This window comes from Colias eurytheme, chromosome 9, assembly GCF_061535395.1.
Source record: "Colias eurytheme isolate Ceu_HAF_F1 chromosome 9, ilColEury1 Martin Lab GWU primary, whole genome shotgun sequence".
Classification (NCBI taxonomy): Eukaryota; Metazoa; Arthropoda; class Insecta; order Lepidoptera; family Pieridae; genus Colias; species Colias eurytheme.
The window spans coordinates 6,741,600-6,760,117 of record NC_142988.1 but is presented as its reverse complement, the minus strand read 5'-3'; the positions used below and the strand labels follow the sequence as shown (position 1 = coordinate 6,760,117).

Genomic DNA, 18,518 nt, shown 5'->3' with positions numbered 1-18,518 from the left:
GCGATATAAATAATAATTTGTTTCGAAAATTCGGTCAGTTTACTAGGATCACTTAAATAGTCGTGGTCATCCATAGTGCGGATAAAATCAATGTCACGTATCTCAGAATCATCAGTTTCATCTATTAGTTTAATTCTTTCTGTGGTTTTATTTATTGCAATTTCCGGTTTGGTATATGTTAGTATATTTATTTCCTGTAGAGGAATGCAATTACCTGTAGTGATGTGTTTAAGTTCACCATGGACTAGCATCCGTTTGAAAGCGGATTTAAATTGTTTGGCTGTAGGGTTATTGTTAAATCCACCTTTAGCCCTAATCGCGCTAAAGAAATACTCCAAGTGATCTTGGCTAAGCTTATACGTACACAGAAATTGTAAGGATTCACTTCTGGCATAATTTTCGTATAGAAAAATTATCCCTCGTATACAAATCATAAAGCCCAAAAATCCAGTCTTTCGGTTTGTATTAAGGATGGGCATGCCACCTAAATGTAACTTCATTAAATATTGATATATTTGTTCAAGAATCAATTTAGTATTTAAAAAGTTTCCCTCGAATAGAGGTTTTTTATGTGTATATGCATTCATATTTCTTGAATTTAATATGTCAAACAAGTCATTTATATTTTTAATAAATTCTACTGTAGCCTCCGAATTTGAGAAATTATCTATTTTAAGTTCTTCGTTACAAAATTCTATGGCATCAGCAACAGAATTACTGAAAGTCTGAGCAGCCAACTTTACTTTCATGATCTGTTGCCTAAAATTCATATGAGATCTTTTCAGTTTATTAGCTAGGTGAAGTCCTTCATTTTCCTGCAAGTCAATTAAATGTTTGATGTATTCCCAGGAAATAGTGCGTCCCTGCCTATCAATGATGGGTCCTTTCTGAGCCAAAGTATTCCGTACTAATTTAAGCATATGTGATGGATCTGGGTATATAATAATTTTTTTGTCACCTACTTGGAAAGTAGGATCTATTTGAGTATCTTGTAAACAACACCCTAATAATTTAGCCATTGCAAAGTTTGTTGGACAGCCATCGAATGTAAGTGATAAAATTTCTACTCCACATTCATCATGAACGGTTTTAATACAGGTCTGAACTAAATTGGCTTTTTGGTATGCCGAAATACCATCTATTAAAAAGTACCCTAAAGGTATTTTCCAACTACCATTTATAGCAGTTAGCATAAAGACAAGGGCTTCCTTAGCTAATTGACCACTACTTATATTATTGCCACAATCTACAAACCCTATACAGTTTTGACCATCAAAATCTACATGCTTTCTAATAGCCATTTCATCGAAACATAGGGCGCAAAATAATTTGCGAAATGGATTCACTATACTATTAGCTAATTTGAGTAGTTTTATTGCTTCTAAAGATTCTTTACTGATCCCTGGACTACCGTCTATACACTGGTACCACCGTGAAAGAGTTCGTGGGTGAGGAAGGCATGTATTGAAATATTTTCGAACATGATCGTAGGCTCTTGGACTTATAAAGTGGAGAGTTAATGCAAATTTTCTTAACTCTACAGAATACTTCCTAGGTGCGGATTCTTTACAAATATATCTTTTTAAAAAGTCCTTATTTGCCGTTTCTATAGATGACAAAACATCAGCAGATTCTTGATTTATTAAACATCGGGCTTTTAAATCTTCTAATATGCTGCACAGTTCTGCATTCTTTTTCTTTAACCGCCACGCCCTTGTCCTCAATACTGCAATTTTCTTTTTTCTTTGCTCGGCTACACGTTCTTTATTTATTAATTTTTTTCTTAATTTGATTTTTCTCGGTGTTTCCACCTGGAAAAAAAAATATTAAGTTATTTTTTGCAAACTTGAAACAGAAATATATAATAGAAAAAAAATCTTTAAATAAAAAGTATTAAAATAATACAGTTTATATATTTGGGGAAATTAAAGCATGTATTAGTTCAAACTTCAAAACTATGTTACAGGCTTTAGATTCCCCTCACAATTATAGTAGTAGATTTGATTCCTTTTCCAACTTAAATAATTTTACAATTTTAAAAAATATAAGACCACACAGATGTACCTAAATAAGACAAAATATACTACTTATACAAATAACTCTAAACAGTTACAGTGCTCCCACGGTAACTCTTCAAAATATATTTTTTGGTCACGCTATAAAACCACGCTGTGGCAACATTTCCTATACGCCATTAAAGATATCACTTCGGCTGTTCTTTAACATTTGCTACGGTTTTAGTTATTGCGCGAGCACTATATAGTTTCACAACGGCGGCTCCTGCTCCTGGCCCCGTGATCGGCCACAAGCACTGTCACCATGCGCTGGCACCGGCGTGATGAAATTATTACTATACTCTACTTCATTGTTTCAGAAATAAATGTATTCATTCATTAATTTATTGTTGTATATGAAATAATGATATACCTCAAAACTTGGTTCAGGGGCTTTCGACTGTTTGCTAGTACTAGGTAGCTCAATAATATCCTGTAAAGATAAAGTTTAACTTCGGTAAACCAGAAAATTCAAATAACATAAATGTACAAAATGTACCCAAATGAAATTATTACTAACTAGCTATGTCCCGCGGTTTCACCCGCATTGCTCCGCTCCTGTTGGTCTGTTGAGATAATATATAGCCTAAAGCCTTCCTCGATAAATGGGCTATCTAACACCGAAAGAAATTCTCAAATTGGACCAGTAGTTCCTGAGATTAGTGCGTTGAAACAAACAAACAAACTCTTCAGCTTTATAATATTAGTATAGATATATATTTCACCATAATTTTATAATATAATCAATTTACCTCAAGACTTGGTTCAGGGGTTTTCGACTGTTCTCTTGTATTAGGTAGCTCAACAACATCCTGAAAAGATTAAGTTAGTTGAATCAGATAATACTAAGAACATCCATGTACAAAATAAAAGGTGTAAAAAAACCGGTGACTAATCCAGGCTTCACACATTCATATGAGCCGTGTACATACACAACAACACCTCATAAACTTCCTCTCCACGGTATGTCGTGCAGTTCTAAAATAGTGCAGTGTTGTTGCTCGTGGGAAAGTGCAATGAAATTATTAATTTACCTTAAGACCTGGTCCATGGACTTTTGATTGTTGGGCAGTACTCAGTCGCTCAACAATAATATCCTAAAAAAATAAAATTTGATTTAGTATAAATAGAAAATATACCCCTATAAAAATAAATTAATAACTTGTTTTGTTTATTATGTAGACGTAGCAACAAAATCGGTCTATGAATATTTAAACTACAACATTTAAATCCAAACTAAATGCATCACAAAAATTACTCACTGTTGTAAAAAGTGTTGGAATTGCATTGGGCATCAAATAGGTTTTTTTTTTCGTTTTTCGAAAATAACGCGACTCAAAATGTATAGAACATATTCTGTGACTTTTTCCTGGTAACCAGTTCTTCCTTCCGGTAGCTCGAATCCATCTGTTTAATGTACTTGTTTCTTTTGGAAACCTAAAAAACATATTTAATATTAAAAAAACATTTCACGATTTTGGGGAAAATTTTACCCTGTACTGGTATCCCTAATGTTAATCACATGATTATACCATAAATTTGAAACTACGTAAAAACAAATAGCGTCCTGAACAACAAGAACACTTCGTAATTTAGTCGGATAACACAAAAAAATGTTTACGTCTATTTCGATGAAAATATTATATATTTGTAGATAATTTCACATTAGAGTTAATGAAAATGTATCAACTATATCCAGTTCTATAAAACAATATACTTCAAATAAGTTTACTTACGTGTGAAAGGTAATATTTGGTAATCTTCGTTCCGGCCGATTTTTACAACCAATCACACTACAACGCACCATATTTTCACTTAAAGTCGGATTAAAACAGATCACTGTCAACGTTTATTAAACTTTGAAGTCACTTAACAGCGAGAAAAAACAGAAAACTAGCAAAACAATGGACTGTAGCCGCTTGTTTGGGACAAACTGCCTTTGTCCCCAACAAAAGAAATCGCATAACATGAGAGAAACAAAAAACAATGTTTCTGTCTCGCTTGCTCTTAGCTTTATAGTCATAAGTGTATTTCTCTCACGCATTACTTGTCATTTTAGTGCCTCCTCTATGGTTCATTCTCACTCTACGCTTATAATACACTGGAGATTTCAGTATGAACAACTTGTAACAAGATATAAGATATAATTGTTTGTGGTCATTAGGCCGTATTCAGAAAGAAAGCTGGAAACTTATAAGCGCTTACCGGCGCTTGTCAGCGCTGATAGCCAGCGCAGGAAAATATATGAACACGCGCCGATAAGCGCTGAACGGCGCTTTCAAGCTTCAACACGCGCTGGTCAGCGCTGGGCGCTGCCATATATTTGTCTTGGTCTGCTTCAACCTGCTTCCTTTGTGTAGAACGAACCAGCGCCTGTAAGCGCTTATAAGTTTCCCTCTTGGCTCTTTCTTTCTAAATACGGCTTCACATTGGCAAATGGTATTTGACTTCTTAAAATATTTTAAATATTCTTTACTGTTTGGAGGTACATAATCTGTGCAAAGAATCGGGTGTCTAATGTCAATTGTCAACTGTCACTGTCAGTTGTCAAAAAGAAAATGGTTTCATAATAGTTTTCATCGCACATTTACCTACTAAGTATTTTATCCCTTAATTTATTAGCTATCAATTATTATTCATCATTTCTATTTAAACGCGTGCTTAACAATCGTAATATGGCAGCGTTAATCAAATTACGCAACATGCCTATAATCCAACGATCTGTTTGGAATCACTTGGCAAAATCTAATCGCTGCATATCAACGTCTAAGAAAAACAGCGACACCGCAACTACTGCTGCTGAATCAAGCACAGATGCTGTGAATAAGAATTGGGTAAGCTATGGCTTCGATTTCAAAAGTAGTGAAGATGATACAAACGCCCATCATGCAAGTTACTTCTTCTCAGTGACATTGTGCTTAGTTTTTGGAGGATTTGCATGGGCTTATGCACCGGATGTCCACATGCGCGACTGGGCTCAGAGAGAAGCTTATCTAGAATTATATAGACGTGAAAAGGCTGGCCTGCGTCCAATCGACCCCAACTATGTAAACCCTAAATCTGTTAAACTGCCATCTGAAAGTGAATTGTGCGATGTTGAAATTATTATTTAAGGGGATTGTTATGATGTTAACCAGCTCTATTTAAGTAGTAAATAATAAAGGGTTTAATAGTACATATTTGTTGTATTTATTTTATCTATTGAGGCTTTTATTTCAGGATTAAATGTAAAAGCAAGTAAGGGAAAGCATCTATTTTTCATTGCACTGCTACAATTTTTTAATTATACCTAGCAAAATATTTTTGAGTCTTGATACAATTGCTCTAGTTTCAATTCTTGAACTGTGAGGCCAGACTGATCTCATAGTGATGAAATTCGAACTCTATCTAATCTTTTGCAGTTTTCAAATATTATACTTCCTGAAATTCCTGCGAAAAACAGATAGAACAAACGTGGCCATATCATAGATTTGCTCATTTCATGAAATGATCAGATAATAAATCCAAATCCATCAAATAAATGGTGATATTTCTATTTTCTCTTGTTTGTGATTGACCTACGACAAACATTCTCTATTCACACATTAAAGTATTTTTTGTTTTTAATTTTGCTATGTGCTCTCCAAATAAATAAATTGTACAAATAGTAATGTTAATCCTCTTTGTTTTCTTACCTAATCTGCAGTTGTAATCTCTTTCACACAGATCTACACTAGATCTGTGCTCTTCCATAATGTACAGAACAAAAAAAAATTATTCGCTTACCATCATCACTACATAGTATAAAACAAAGTCGCTTTCCCTGTCCCTATGTCCCTATGTCCCTTTGTACGCTTAAATCTTTGAAACTACGCAACGGATTTTGATGCGGTTTTTTTTAATAGATAGAGTGATTCAAGAGGAAGGTTTATATGTATAATAACATCCATTAAATAGTGGAGAAGTATTGTTATTTTTGAGGTTTCTAATGTGATGTCGTAAAAAAGTACATTTTTTCCGCTTACATTGCAAACGCAGGCTGAATCCTACGAGTTTTATCAAAATAATGTACTAAGTATTATACACATTGAAAAGGTCTATAGAAAAGTCCGCGATGGTATATGTCTATCGCTTATGGATAACCCACAATAACTTTTTTTTGTCATTTACTTTTTACGACAAATAATAATGGCTAATTTTCGAAGCGATTTAATGGCTAATTTTCGATACGATTTTAACCAATACAGCATTAATCCTTAACCAATTAAATACCTTGAATACATTGTTCATTTAATATAGATCTATATGGCCCTGTACACCGTATGATTTAAGTGAATATTTTCGAAGATATTACAGATTTAAAAAAAATTGCGGGACGTAGCGTTTGCGGCGGTACCGGCCGGCCGCCCGGCTATCTATTTGGTACCTACGGTCGCTGAAAAATGGAAAAAAATTAGTATGAATAATACCTATAGTGAATGTTATAAATCCCTTTTATGTATTTTTTTTTATAGTTTATACCCGTTCGAAGCCGGAGCGGGCCGCTATATTTTTATATGTATACTAGCGGTCCGCCCCGGCTTCGCCCGTGGTACATGTTTACGTTTTCTCTACATAAGAACCATCCTCGTACTTCAAGGAATATAATAAAAAAAGAATTATCGAAATCGGTTCCGCCGTTCTCGAGTTATGCGCTTACCAACACATTTTGCGATTCATTTTTATATATAAGATGTACAACGTTCATAGTTTTTCTGTAGTGTATTTAGTATCAGCATTGCACCCGTGCGAAGCCGGGGCGGGTCGCTAGTGTATCAATAAAATATTAAAGCTGTATCATATAATTAACGGTCCGCCACTGCTTCGCTGTAGGTAGTACATATATCATAAAATAAGCAAAATCACTCAGAAAGTTTTTTGAAATTAGTTCAGTAGATCTCTGTACAATATTTGTAACAAATTCTTAAATCTTATACTGTATGTAGTTACATATTAAGCTAAAATAATATTTTCAGTCGCGGCTTTTTTTTTTACTTCCGACACATAGGTGTTAAGTGTAATCATTCTTATGGGCAGACTTAAAAATTATTCATGCCGGTGAAATGTTAAACAAAATTTCTCTTAAGCGCTCATTACTGTTTACACCTTCCTAAATTTAGATTTTTATTCTAAGAAAGAGTAATCGCATTTAGTCACTAAAATCAGGTCTCATTAAAATACTTTTATAAATAGTCCAATAATTTATGTTAAGCGATAAATTTCGTCAGCAGGGGTTGGATTGGATAATAAAGAACTGAATTATAAACCATAATACGGTTTTTTAATTAGAACACAGATCACAACCTATATTTCTTTGAATAAATGGAAAGTATTAAAGTTCTTCGAGGATATTTTAGGTAACTATCAAAAATTAGTAACGGTCGGTGTGATCGTCAAAAATATACTTAATTTCTAAATTTCGGATAGTGCTTTAGGATTTAATAGTTTTTAACCGTTTTTTAACCGCGAAATATTGTGTTTCAAGCCAACGCGAACGGTTTAGCGTGGTTTCGTCGTAGTGTGATCTAGGCCTTATTGCTATGGTGGGGAGGGTACCTCTCCATACTTCTAGCACAGACTAATAATAATATACTACGTATACAACTTCTAGCACAGTATTCAACAGTACACAGTACAATACTTCTAGGCTAAATTTACTTTGCGGTCACAAGATAGCAATGGTCGTTTCGCGGTTTTGTAGCTTATTAGTAGGTAATTTATACTATTTCTTAATGTGTACTTACGTCACATATTTGAATATGGATCCTGCTTCATTCGTCGCAAATCTAGTCATGATGTGGCACCAAAATCTGTTATAAAACTTCCAGATAATCTGTACCATTTGTATTTTATATTACCTACACGAAAATTGGTATTTACCCCTGGTCCATTGTTCAAGGCAAAAACAACAATAATAAACAACAATAATAAAACAAGCAAAAATTACGTGGTCTCTAGCCTTGTCAATCCAATAAAATTTCCAATATTTAATTTAATCCACTAAGGTAAATATTATTTTTAAGTAGGTAACATTAGTAGATAACATTGATCGCCAAAACTATGTTATAATATGAATCATCATCACTACATAGTATAAAACAAAGTCGCTTTCTCTGTCCCTATGTCCCTTTGTATGCTTAAATCTTTGAAACTACGCAACGGATTTTGATGCGGTTTTTTTTAGTAGATAGAGTGATTCAAGAGGAAGGTTTATATGTATAATAACATCCATTAAATAGTGGAGAAGTACTGTTATTTTTGAGGTTTCTAATGTGATGTCGTAAATAATTACATTTTTTCCGCTTACATTGCAAACGCAGGCTGAACCCTACGAGATTTATCAAAATAATATACTAAGTATTGTACACATTGAAAAGGTCTACAGAAAAGTCCGTAATGGTTTAAGTCTATCTCTTATGGATAACCCACAATAACTTTTTTTTGTCATTTACTTTTTACGAAAAATAATGGCTAATTTTCGAAGCGATTTTAACCAATACATCATCAAAAATTAAATACCTTGAATACATTGTTCATTTAATATAGATCTATATGGCCCTTTATACCGTATGATTTAAGTGAATATTTTCCAAGATATTACAGATTTAAAAATTGCGGGACGTATCGTTTGCGGTACCGGCCGGCCGCCATTGCACCCGTGCGAAGCCGGGGCGGGTCGCTAGTATGGAATAAAACAAAGAAAAATATTGTATATTTTTAATGAATGTTTTAGATGCAGACTGAATTTCAATCTACAAATTACACTTTACTGTACCTATGAAGTTAGGTACCTATATGGAAATAACAATATAAAAGTCATCTCTGGTTGCCCTCAATGTATATAAGTGAATTTCTTACTAAGTACTAAAAAGCGAAAAAGATTATAAATTAGGTACCTACATGAAAATACCTTAAATGCATGTTATGGTCAAAGCTATACCATTCCAATAAATAATAATATTACTTAACAAAATATCCTAATCCTATATAAGTGCAAAATTCAATGTTTATTTATATTCTACAAACACGCAGCATTCACTTTTACAATAGATCCTCCTGTTACAATTGCATAGGCACTTTCTGATGAAGATGCAACAAGTCCGTTAATACAGGCTCCAAGGTTCATCTCTCCCGCTGCCTCAATTTTGTTTCCTGAAATTTTCCACCGACGTACAATACCGTCCCAACCTCCAGTCCAGGCAACGTCTTCGGAGGTAGATAGACTTGTCAATATCATATCGCTCACCTAGTGAATCAAGGAGGCTATGCCTAAATTATACATATAAAGATCAATCAAAAATAAGTTCGATCAGTTGAATTGAGATAGTTAAGTATAATAAATTTACAAAAAAAATTTGAAGCATGCGGTTCAACTGATCAACTAGGATAAAAAAGGAAAATAAACCTTAACATACTAGTTAATAAACTTTACTATATTTAGGTAAAAACTGAATAAAAACATTAAAATTAGTAAAAAGATAGCTTGCCTTAACTTCGTGAATTTTTTTGAATTTAGAATCCATAGACAACTCGTGCAATTGCAAACTATTGCCACCTCTCGCTATTGCCAATAAATACGATCCATTTATTATTCGTAGAGGAGCACGTCCCTCCATAACATGTCGCGTTACGAAACGATCCTTTGATTGATCTATAATGAGCACAGATTAAGTATTAGTAATGAGACATACGAGGGTATTAATAGTTTTATTGGCAGTATATTAAGTAAATAGGTTTGGTATGTTATGAGATAGGTACCTACTGTATGTTTCAAGAATTAACTGTGCTTTGCTTTCAGTAAAGAGGTGCAAAGCTCAATTCTATTTTATATTTTTATACATATTTTATCATTAGCCAAAATCACATAAAAAAGCAATAAAATGTGATAGAGCAAATTTTAAGCGATTTACCATCACCACTAAATTCGATAGCCACTCACCAAACTAATTTTATATTTATACTATTACTTAGTTACATAAGTTGAAAACTTGTACCATTTTTAGAAATTTTTATAATAATAACTACAACAGAGATCTAACAAAAAGATTATTTTGATTTTTTACTAAATATCTTACCGGGTTTTATTTCCGTCACAGTAACATACAAATCGCGAGCAGTAAACATGTATGGCGGATTCACAATCACGTCTTTAACTTCTTCTAGCACATTGTAAGAAGCGATTAAAATATGGTCTTCATAAACAAATATCTGTAAAAGTATAACCCTCAGAATTGAAAATCACAAACAACAAGTCCAGAAATTTAAAAGTTTGTTATTTTCTATTAAAAAAAAATCAGCAAAATGGGTCGTTCTTAATTTAAAAAGTTAGTAAGGATTTCAAAGTGACCAAAACATCGAAATGTGTGTGTCGTTAAAAGACATATATTTTCATGCTTTAAGTTTTAACTTACGTACATTGCCGCCTTCATCCCCAGCGTATAGTTGTTTACCGTTTAAAATATACAGAGCCCCAATGTCTGTTCCCACGGTTGCGATTTCTACCACTTTATCTCCATTGAATGTCCACACTCTTATTGTTCCATCATTTGAAGTCGAGTATACATGCTTGTCACTTGCAGCTATCGCAAACAATTGCACATCATGTGCCGACCATTTCGCTGAAGGTGAAAGATCTGCGTTAAGACACTGAAAGATTTTTTTATTTGGTTTGAGAGAGAATATTTAAACAGCTCTGGAAAATAAGAATATTTAAACAGCTCTAACTATGTATAAACTTATTATTTCTATCTCGAGTTAAGTGATTTAACTTTCTATATTTTTTTTTTAATTATTTAGATTTTAATTTCATAAAATGGTCCATAAAAATTCGATTCAATCTAAAGTTATTATTATTCTTTCTGTCCAATTTACGACAGACATAAATGTTTATAGTTGTCTATAACCTCTACAATTTAGTTTTAAGTATACCTACTGCAAAGATTGTGTGAACTTTAGAATCAATTACGAATGTCACAATTGTTCTTCGTCCACATATAATAAATGCATAATATTTTAGGAATATGTTTATGCTTTTAGACAAAGAACTTACTTCGATCGAGCCGTTTTCAGTGCCGATAAATAACTTGTTATTTTTCCAAGCTACAACACAAGGTTCGGAATCAATATTTATTTTTTGATCGATTTTAAGTGCCATTGGTAGTTAAATTTACGAAAACGTCTGTATTGGTACACAAACTCATAAGAAACTGCCAACAAATCTCAAAGTTCGAGATCAAGCCAGAAATAAACGGAGTAGACAACCAGAGCTATTTTCGTCCAAATAAATATGGAATGTATCTTCTAGATTTATCCAATTATCAAAAATAGAAGTGCACAGTTTCTTAATAGAACGTGACCATGACTAGATACTATTACATCACAATAATAATACCTATCAAGGCGTAGGGATGTGACGACCCCATCGCCCCCGGTTGGCATATCTACAATAGATATCCCAGCCGTGAAGTCAGTCACCCCGCAGGGCACCTTGTGGCGAGGTGTCGGGGAGTAGCGACCCCGCGGGAACCGAGCGCTCCCGGGGGAGGTCCCTGTCCTCACCTCTGGACTGTCCCAGTGGCAGTTCGGAGTGAACAATGACGAGGTTCAGGATCCCCCACCTCTGGCTTGCCTTTGTTGGCCGTCCAGAGTGGAGCCGCCAGAGCTATATGCTCGGGGGTGGAAGTGTCTAATGGCGTAATAGCGGGGAAACCCGCTCCGGGCCCGCGGGCCCGCGATGGTGAAACCGGTGCCGCACCTCTCTACACCCCCAGCCGCTCAGCTGATGTTGCCCCCTTGTTGCCATTTTCGGTAACCTTTTTGGGAGCCCATCGACCGAGCTGGCGAGTCACCGTCTGCCATCACTTTCAATTTTTAATATTGAAAAGGCAGACGTCCATAGTCCCCACAGACCCAACCTACCGATCCACTGAACACCTCCTTCCATAACCCAGATTTTTAATTCCCATATTTTACAATAGTCCTGCATCGGCCGCGGACTGCCCAGGGCTGTATCTCTATAGTGCAGTCATGGGCAGGCTGCGGCTGGTGTCCCACAACACATTAAAATTCTCTAAAGGGCCTCTGCGTGTTGGACCTGTGTCCCCACGTAAGCCTCCCAAAGGACCGGGTACCTTCCTTATGGTGGTACCCGTGTATTATGGAGAGATACCTATCACATATTCACATATAACTTTATAAGTATGTAAGCTGACCTAGGTTATATTATGCTGATAAATAAAATATTATCATCATAAATAAAATGGTTTACAACTTACATTAATATTATTAGATACCTAGGTATTTTATTCAGAAAAATCTGCTGAACATTATTTCATATTTTCTACGCTGTAGCGTAGTGTGCTGTGTGACCGTAGATTTGAGTATTCAATTTAAATTCAACTTCAGATCACAATTCACAACAAATGACTTCACAAATGAGGGATCATCATTTTAATGACATGAAAAACAACATTAATTTACCTATAGCGCATGGAGCGCATGTGCCAAAATTTGGTGTCGTAACAGTGTTTCGTTTTCCAAATAATAACTTATGTATGCATATTGAATTTTAAGGACCCTTGGCCTGTGCCACAAAACGTGATTATATTGAATTGACCAATATATTGTATTGGCACAATGCCGCACTGAATATATAATCAAGTGGTTTGTAAGGAAACACGAATGCACATTGTTTCAGTGAAAGTAAAAAAATAAACACTGATAATCCGGGATATAATAACGCCGTGAGACACTTCATAACCATCATTATCATTGTTTAGCATTCATGTTAGCACTTGGCGTGTAGTCGAGTTGCGACATAATTTAAAGGAAAACTATCTTTTAGTTCTATAGGAGGCGATTTTTAGGGTTCCGTAGCCAAAATGGCAAAAACGGAACCCTTATAGTTTCGTCATGTCCGTCTGTCCGTCTGTCCGTCTGTCCGTCTGTCACAGCCGATTTACTCGGAAACTATAAGTACTACAGTGATGAAATTTGATGGGAATATGTGTTGTATGAACCGCTACAAAAATATGACACTAAATAGTAAAAAAAAGAATTGGGGGTGGGGCCCCCCATACATGTAACTGAGGGATGAAATTTTTTTTTTCGATGTACATACCCGTGTGGGGTATCAATGGAAAGGTCTTTTAAAATGATATAAAGTTTTCTAAAAAACATTTTTCTTAAAGTGAACGGTTTTTGAGATATCAGCTCTCAAAGTCGTAAAAAGTATGTCCCCCCCCCTCTATTTTTATAACTACGGGGTATAAAATTCTAAAAAAAATAGAGGTGATGCATGCTAATTAACTCTTTCAACGATTTTTGGTTTGATCAAAGTATCTCTTATAGTTTTTGAGATAGGTTGATTTAACTGTAATTTATTATATTTGCTGCTACGGAACCCTTTGTGCGCGAGCCCGACTCGCACTTGGCCGGTTTTTTTTATAAATAACAAGTTAACAACCTATAGAATAAAAAGGGCTCAAGGGAATTTTAGTATTTTTTTATTCGTTAATTTAAAAAAAAATATAAAAATAGTTATCATGGTAATAGTTACATTAAGTTAGCTAAAAAATTTAATTAATATTTCGAAGACTAGTATTTTATTTCCTAGTATGATGGAAAATTAAAAAAAACCGGTCAAGTGCGAGTCGGACTCGCGCTCGAAGTGTTCCGTACAATTTTTTATTTTTTATCTTAGTATTTGTTGTTGTAGCGGCAACGGAAATATATCATTTGTGTACAATTTCAGCTTTCTGGCTATAACGACTTATGAGATACAGCCTGGAGACAGACAGATAGACAGACAGACAACGAAGTCTCAGTAATAGGGTCCCGTTTCACCCTTTCAGTACGGGACCCTAAGACGGAAAATATAATATCATCAATATTATAACAGCTCCCTAATTATACGTGGCTAATGATTATATGTATTATACACTTAGGTATCTACCTATTCGAGTCTAAATAGACTTCCAGATAACATTCCATATCATGAAAATGAAAACTTGTGAATTTCTGACATTCTGAAGACATTTTTTTTTAAACTTGATCTTGATCGAAACTTGATTAAGATTCTAGTGTATGAGCTTTTCGATTTCAAATGCATAATATGATGCCTTTTCTATCTAGTGACAGTAGTTGTGATCTGTGTTGTATACGTATACTACATACTGCATGTATTTCACATAACTGAATAAGGAAGAGAGAATAAAACTTCTAAAATCATATTCAAGTACAGTCGAAAGAGCCGGATCTCGTAGGCGCCCTAATCTATAAGCTGCTCACTTGCCCACTTGGAAAACTCATTTTCAATAGTATACAACATAACAAATGAGTAACATTATATTATATAGCTATGTGTTATATTAATTCACAAGTTTTCATTTTTAGCGTCATATTAACATCCCTCCCGCTTAAACTATTTAACACTGTACCTGCTTGCATTATGCAATGACAACATGAAATATTTACTTTACAATTTGTGTCTCTTCACAAGCCCTCAATAGTATGGAACGTAAAATTAAGTCAGGAACACACATAGTGTCAGTAAATAAATACAAAATATAATTCATTATTTTCTTTAATAACAAGTACAAAAATAAAATATTTACAAGAACATTTATAACAATTCGATGCAAGTTAAAAATAACGCCATATCTACAGTTGGCGCCATTCCATCTCAGTCGCACCCGCGTTTGAACTACAGAAAATGCAACAAACATATTAAATAATCGAAGGTCTTATCCTTTCAATGCTTTCCGATAAATTTTACAATTTCTTTTTAAAAAGTTTTTATCACAAATGTGTTTAAAATCATTCAATTTTGATGTTATAACATTAACTAATGGCACATTTCATGTTTCTATCACAAATATATCGCATACAATATATGTAGCAATAATTTTAAGCTTTCATGTTTGCGTATAATGTTTCTAGTTTTTGGTTGATAGTTAATAGTATATGGTTTGATTTAAGGAGCGCCGTATTCTGATGATGGAGCGGAAGCAGGTGGACCATATTGGGGTGCTGGCGCCGCAGCTGGGTATCCTTCTTGTTTCTGAAAATTTATTGAGGAACGATTAGCTTTTTGTGAACGTGTAGGTATACGTACTCATAACAATTCCAAATACCTTCAGTTACATAACAGTTTTTTTTGCCGTGACATTTCATAACGCATAAAAGTTATTTGAATTAAGAATGTTACGCCGTTCTACATATCTACTATGCGTACATTATTCCATGCTCTAAGATTTTTCAAATGGGCTTATAGCAATTATAAAACCATTTGTATTGAGGGACTATAATCTAGAATGTATCATTATAAAATTGAGTAATACGCTTCCATCAAATGTGTACGCAATCGACAATCGTCGAAAGTTCCACATGTAAAATAGTAGGAACTAGTAACCCGTTTTTACTAAATAAACCAAAAACGAATTTTCAGGGTCCTCGTACCTTAAAGATTGCTTTTATTGCTCTACGTTAATCCTTTTAATTATACTACTTCTTAATATGTATTTATAAAAATTACCTCGCTTAGGAATGATTTCATTTTGACCTTTTTGAAATAAAAATAAATTAATGCAACATTAAATACATAATTAGTTTACGTTTGAATCAAAAAAGAAATTATTAGGAAAACTTTTTCCACCAATAGACCAATAGTATCTATTAATATAATTTGAGAATATGGCGTACTGTATAATAAAAAAGATAAGAAATATTTTATGTCCTTTAAATTTTTTTAACTAATAAACGAGAAAAGAGAAAACCCTTTTGCTACTGATGTTTACAACAGCTGCGAGTGATATTTATAAAACTCGATCTATGAAATATTTTTTTTTCTGTATATTAATTTCCCTGTTACATTTCTCACTCAAGCAAATTGATTCTTAATGACATCACGCATGTTTGTCTCAAATATAATAAATCAACTCACCTGTGTCTTGTATCTTATGAAATAGACCTCAGGTTTGGAAGGCTGAGTCGGTGCTGGGGTGGGGATTACAATTTCTGGTTGGTCTTCAGGTTTCTTTGACAACACGTAAATAAGAGTCTTTTCTTCATTCTGAGGTTGAACCGGGATAATAGGCGCAGTCGGGGTTGGTGGAGTCGGTGCCTTGATAAATACTATCTTATAATGCTTTTGAGGTGGAGGCACGTAAATGGGTTTTTGAAGTTTTGGCAACTCATTTTCTGGAGGTGGAACATGAACGTATACATGTTTATGCACAATGGGTTGCTGTGGTGGCCCGTATTGTTGCGCAGGGACCCCGTACGAAGTTGCAGGCGGGCCGTATGAAGATGGTGGCTCAGGGCGTGCGACAGTAACTGCCACCACCATCGACCACACCAAGGATCTCATCACCTGTGTACAATTAACACTATTAGTAAATATATATTGATGTGTGAATTATTTGAAAACAATCAATTATCACTCGACATCCAAGATGTTGTGTCACAAAATCACTAGGTCATGAACTACACTTATTTTCGGTGATGCACGTACCATTTTTTTACACATTCTGATGCACAAATAGCACGCAGACAGAGTTGTGTCCAGTAACGTGAATCCATCAGAGTATATAAGAGGTATCCGCTCTGTAGCCGAAGGTGGGGCGCACAACGATGGTTCTCATGCCTTGCGCAATCTGATGATGGTTCTAGTGCCCTCCCGCATGGCGCTTGCAGTATGGTTTCTATGAAAATATTGTACCTACTCATGATTCTAAGACTACCCAAAGTGACTTTTTATAATAATTGAAGATATTATTAGAAGAATTCATATAGGTAGATATAATATGTTAAAAATAATATCAAAATTTAACTAACCGATAATATAAAACTATTCTTAGTTCACAAAAAATATTTCTTTCACATAAATATAATAAACTAGCTTTCCACCCGCAGCTTCGCCCGCGCAGTCAAAGAAAAACCCGCATAGTTCCCGTTCCCGTGGGATTTCCGGGATAAAACCTATCCTATTTCCCGGGATAAAAAGTAGCCTATGTCCTTTCTCGGGTATCAAAATATCTCCATACCAAATTTCATGCAAATTGGTTCAGTAGTTCAGGCGTGATTGAGTAACAGACAGACAGACAGAGTTACTTTCGCATTTATAATATTAGTATGGATATACCAATAAAATTATGTACATATTTGTACCGTTTATTTGACTGCAGGTTCCCAAAGTAAGGGGGTTAATTCCCGAGCTTACAAACACTTACAAAGCTGTGCTCTAGAATTTGTCACATATTACTATTAGATACGTAGGGTTAGTGATACAGATGATTGTTATTTGTCAATAGATAGATGAGCACACAAGGAAGTAAAAGCAAGTATCTAACCATGGTGCTATCATTACTGGGAATCATGATATCATAGAGAGCTGTGTAATAGCATGGCTAAATAACACGCAAAACACTATGAAGTTGGATCATTTGTTTAGCTTATTTGAGTTACTAAACTTACAGGAAATTTTTTGTAATCACAGGTAGGTAATATAAAAATATATAACTTATTTTAAATTGTTTAATATTTTAAATAGGACATTCTCATAACTTTGGCCTAATTTAATATTAAAATTAAGATATATTTTGTTTATTTATTCCTTTTGTAAAGTTGTCTTGTAATTTGTAAAATAGATATACAAATATATTTATGTAGGTATTCGTTTCGTACCTACCTCTACCTGTCTACCTGCAGGTTCCGTCTTCGGAAGAGTATTGGTCATATTTATTGTTTTTTATTATATACAAATGACGTGGATATTATAAAAAAAAAAATAACGTTATAGAACTCTTAGTTAGAACTACATTGATATAATTATTAATTCTATGATCTCTGACTCGGCTAACAAAACGAAAGGATTTTTTTTTCATATTAGGGATACAAAGTATGTGCTTACAATTATGGATTTCTTTTCCCTATTGATCAATTCTTGAATGATTTTTTAGACAAGATCACAAGAAATATGATTATATTAGACGTATCCGAAATCGTGGGGACATGGACTTCGACACGGGTTAAGTTGTAATATTTTGAAGCTCTACCTAGTATGTAGAGTTAAACAAACAAAAGAAAGAATCTTGTTTTCCTTTATTTGCAAGACAAGAAAATAATAAAAAATATATAATGGCAAGAAATGTGAATGAGCGATATAGCGTCATGGTGTCGCTGTCGATTGATTCCACGCTTGACCAATCATTTCTGATAGCACACACTTAATAAGCATAGGTCTTTAAATTGCATAGATTGTACTCAGAAACATTATAATGTGTCTCGATTTAAGTAAAAAACGACGCAATAACGTATTCAACGTTATTTTTTTAAGCAAAACGATGAAAAATATTTCAACAACAATTAAATATATTTTTCTCTGTAAAACGTGTTATTCTGTTTAAAATTAAATCCAGTGATTAATTTAAAATGAGTGAATTGAAT

General features: G+C 34.2%; 4 protein-coding genes across 4 annotated transcripts; 1 reads left to right on the top strand and 3 right to left on the bottom strand.

The window, feature by feature from the left end:
• Positions 1 to 793: 793 nt before the first annotated feature.
• Positions 794 to 3,996, bottom strand: LOC149905878 (uncharacterized). The gene is made up of 7 exons (XM_090105328.1): positions 3,791 to 3,996; positions 3,317 to 3,491; positions 3,089 to 3,151; positions 2,807 to 2,866; positions 2,428 to 2,487; positions 1,153 to 1,811; positions 794 to 815 (listed from the first exon to the last, which is right to left on the bottom strand). Exons 1-7 carry the CDS (start codon positions 3,859 to 3,861, stop codon positions 794 to 796), a joined length of 1,110 nt encoding a protein of 369 aa, XP_089961454.1. The 5' UTR covers positions 3,862 to 3,996.
• Positions 3,997 to 4,587: 591 nt separating this feature from the next.
• Positions 4,588 to 5,231, top strand: NP15.6 (NADH dehydrogenase [ubiquinone] 1 beta subcomplex subunit NP15.6). The gene has a single exon (XM_090105538.1). It carries the CDS (start codon positions 4,730 to 4,732, stop codon positions 5,165 to 5,167), a length of 438 nt encoding a protein of 145 aa, XP_089961664.1. The 5' UTR covers positions 4,588 to 4,729; the 3' UTR covers positions 5,168 to 5,231.
• A 3,570-nt stretch (positions 5,232 to 8,801) lies between these two features.
• LOC149905876 (uncharacterized) lies at positions 8,802 to 11,262 on the bottom strand. Its single transcript, XM_090105815.1, has 5 exons — positions 11,122 to 11,262; positions 10,488 to 10,718; positions 10,148 to 10,280; positions 9,560 to 9,723; positions 8,802 to 9,318 (listed from the first exon to the last, which is right to left on the bottom strand). The coding sequence occupies exons 1-5, from the start codon at positions 11,224 to 11,226 to the stop codon at positions 9,091 to 9,093; spliced, it is 861 nt and encodes a 286-aa protein (XP_089961941.1). The 5' UTR covers positions 11,227 to 11,262; the 3' UTR covers positions 8,802 to 9,090.
• A 3,377-nt stretch (positions 11,263 to 14,639) lies between these two features.
• On the bottom strand, positions 14,640 to 16,704 carry TwdlE (TweedleE). Its single transcript, XM_090105566.1, has 3 exons — positions 16,585 to 16,704; positions 16,015 to 16,443; positions 14,640 to 15,132 (listed from the first exon to the last, which is right to left on the bottom strand). The coding sequence occupies exons 1-3, from the start codon at positions 16,597 to 16,599 to the stop codon at positions 15,046 to 15,048; spliced, it is 531 nt and encodes a 176-aa protein (XP_089961692.1). The 5' UTR covers positions 16,600 to 16,704; the 3' UTR covers positions 14,640 to 15,045.
• Between the last annotated feature and the right edge of the window lie 1,814 nt (positions 16,705 to 18,518).

Excerpts from the sequence above, each read along its gene's own strand:
- NP15.6 (XM_090105538.1), top strand. The coding sequence starts at position 4,730 with ATGGCAGCGTTAATCAAATTACGCAACATGCCTATAATCCAACGATCT.
- LOC149905878 (XM_090105328.1), bottom strand. The coding sequence starts at position 3,861 with ATGGTGCGTTGTAGTGTGATTGGTTGTAAAAATCGGCCGGAACGAAGA. Across the intron at positions 2,867-3,088 it reads TCCATGGACCAGGTCTTAAG|GATGTTGTTGAGCTACCTAA; the intron begins GTAAATTAATAA and ends TAATCTTTTCAG. Across the intron at positions 1,812-2,427 it reads CCCCTGAACCAAGTTTTGAG|GTGGAAACACCGAGAAAAAT; the intron begins GTATATCATTAT and ends TTTTTTTTCCAG.
- TwdlE (XM_090105566.1), bottom strand. Across the intron at positions 15,133-16,014 it reads TCATAAGATACAAGACACAG|AAACAAGAAGGATACCCAGC; the intron begins GTGAGTTGATTT and ends ATAAATTTTCAG.
- LOC149905876 (XM_090105815.1), bottom strand. The coding sequence starts at position 11,226 with ATGGCACTTAAAATCGATCAAAAAATAAATATTGATTCCGAACCTTGT. Across the intron at positions 10,281-10,487 it reads CTGGGGATGAAGGCGGCAAT|ATATTTGTTTATGAAGACCA; the intron begins GTACGTAAGTTA and ends ATACTTTTACAG. Across the intron at positions 9,319-9,559 it reads AAAAAATTCACGAAGTTAAG|GTGAGCGATATGATATTGAC; the intron begins GCAAGCTATCTT and ends TTGATTCACTAG.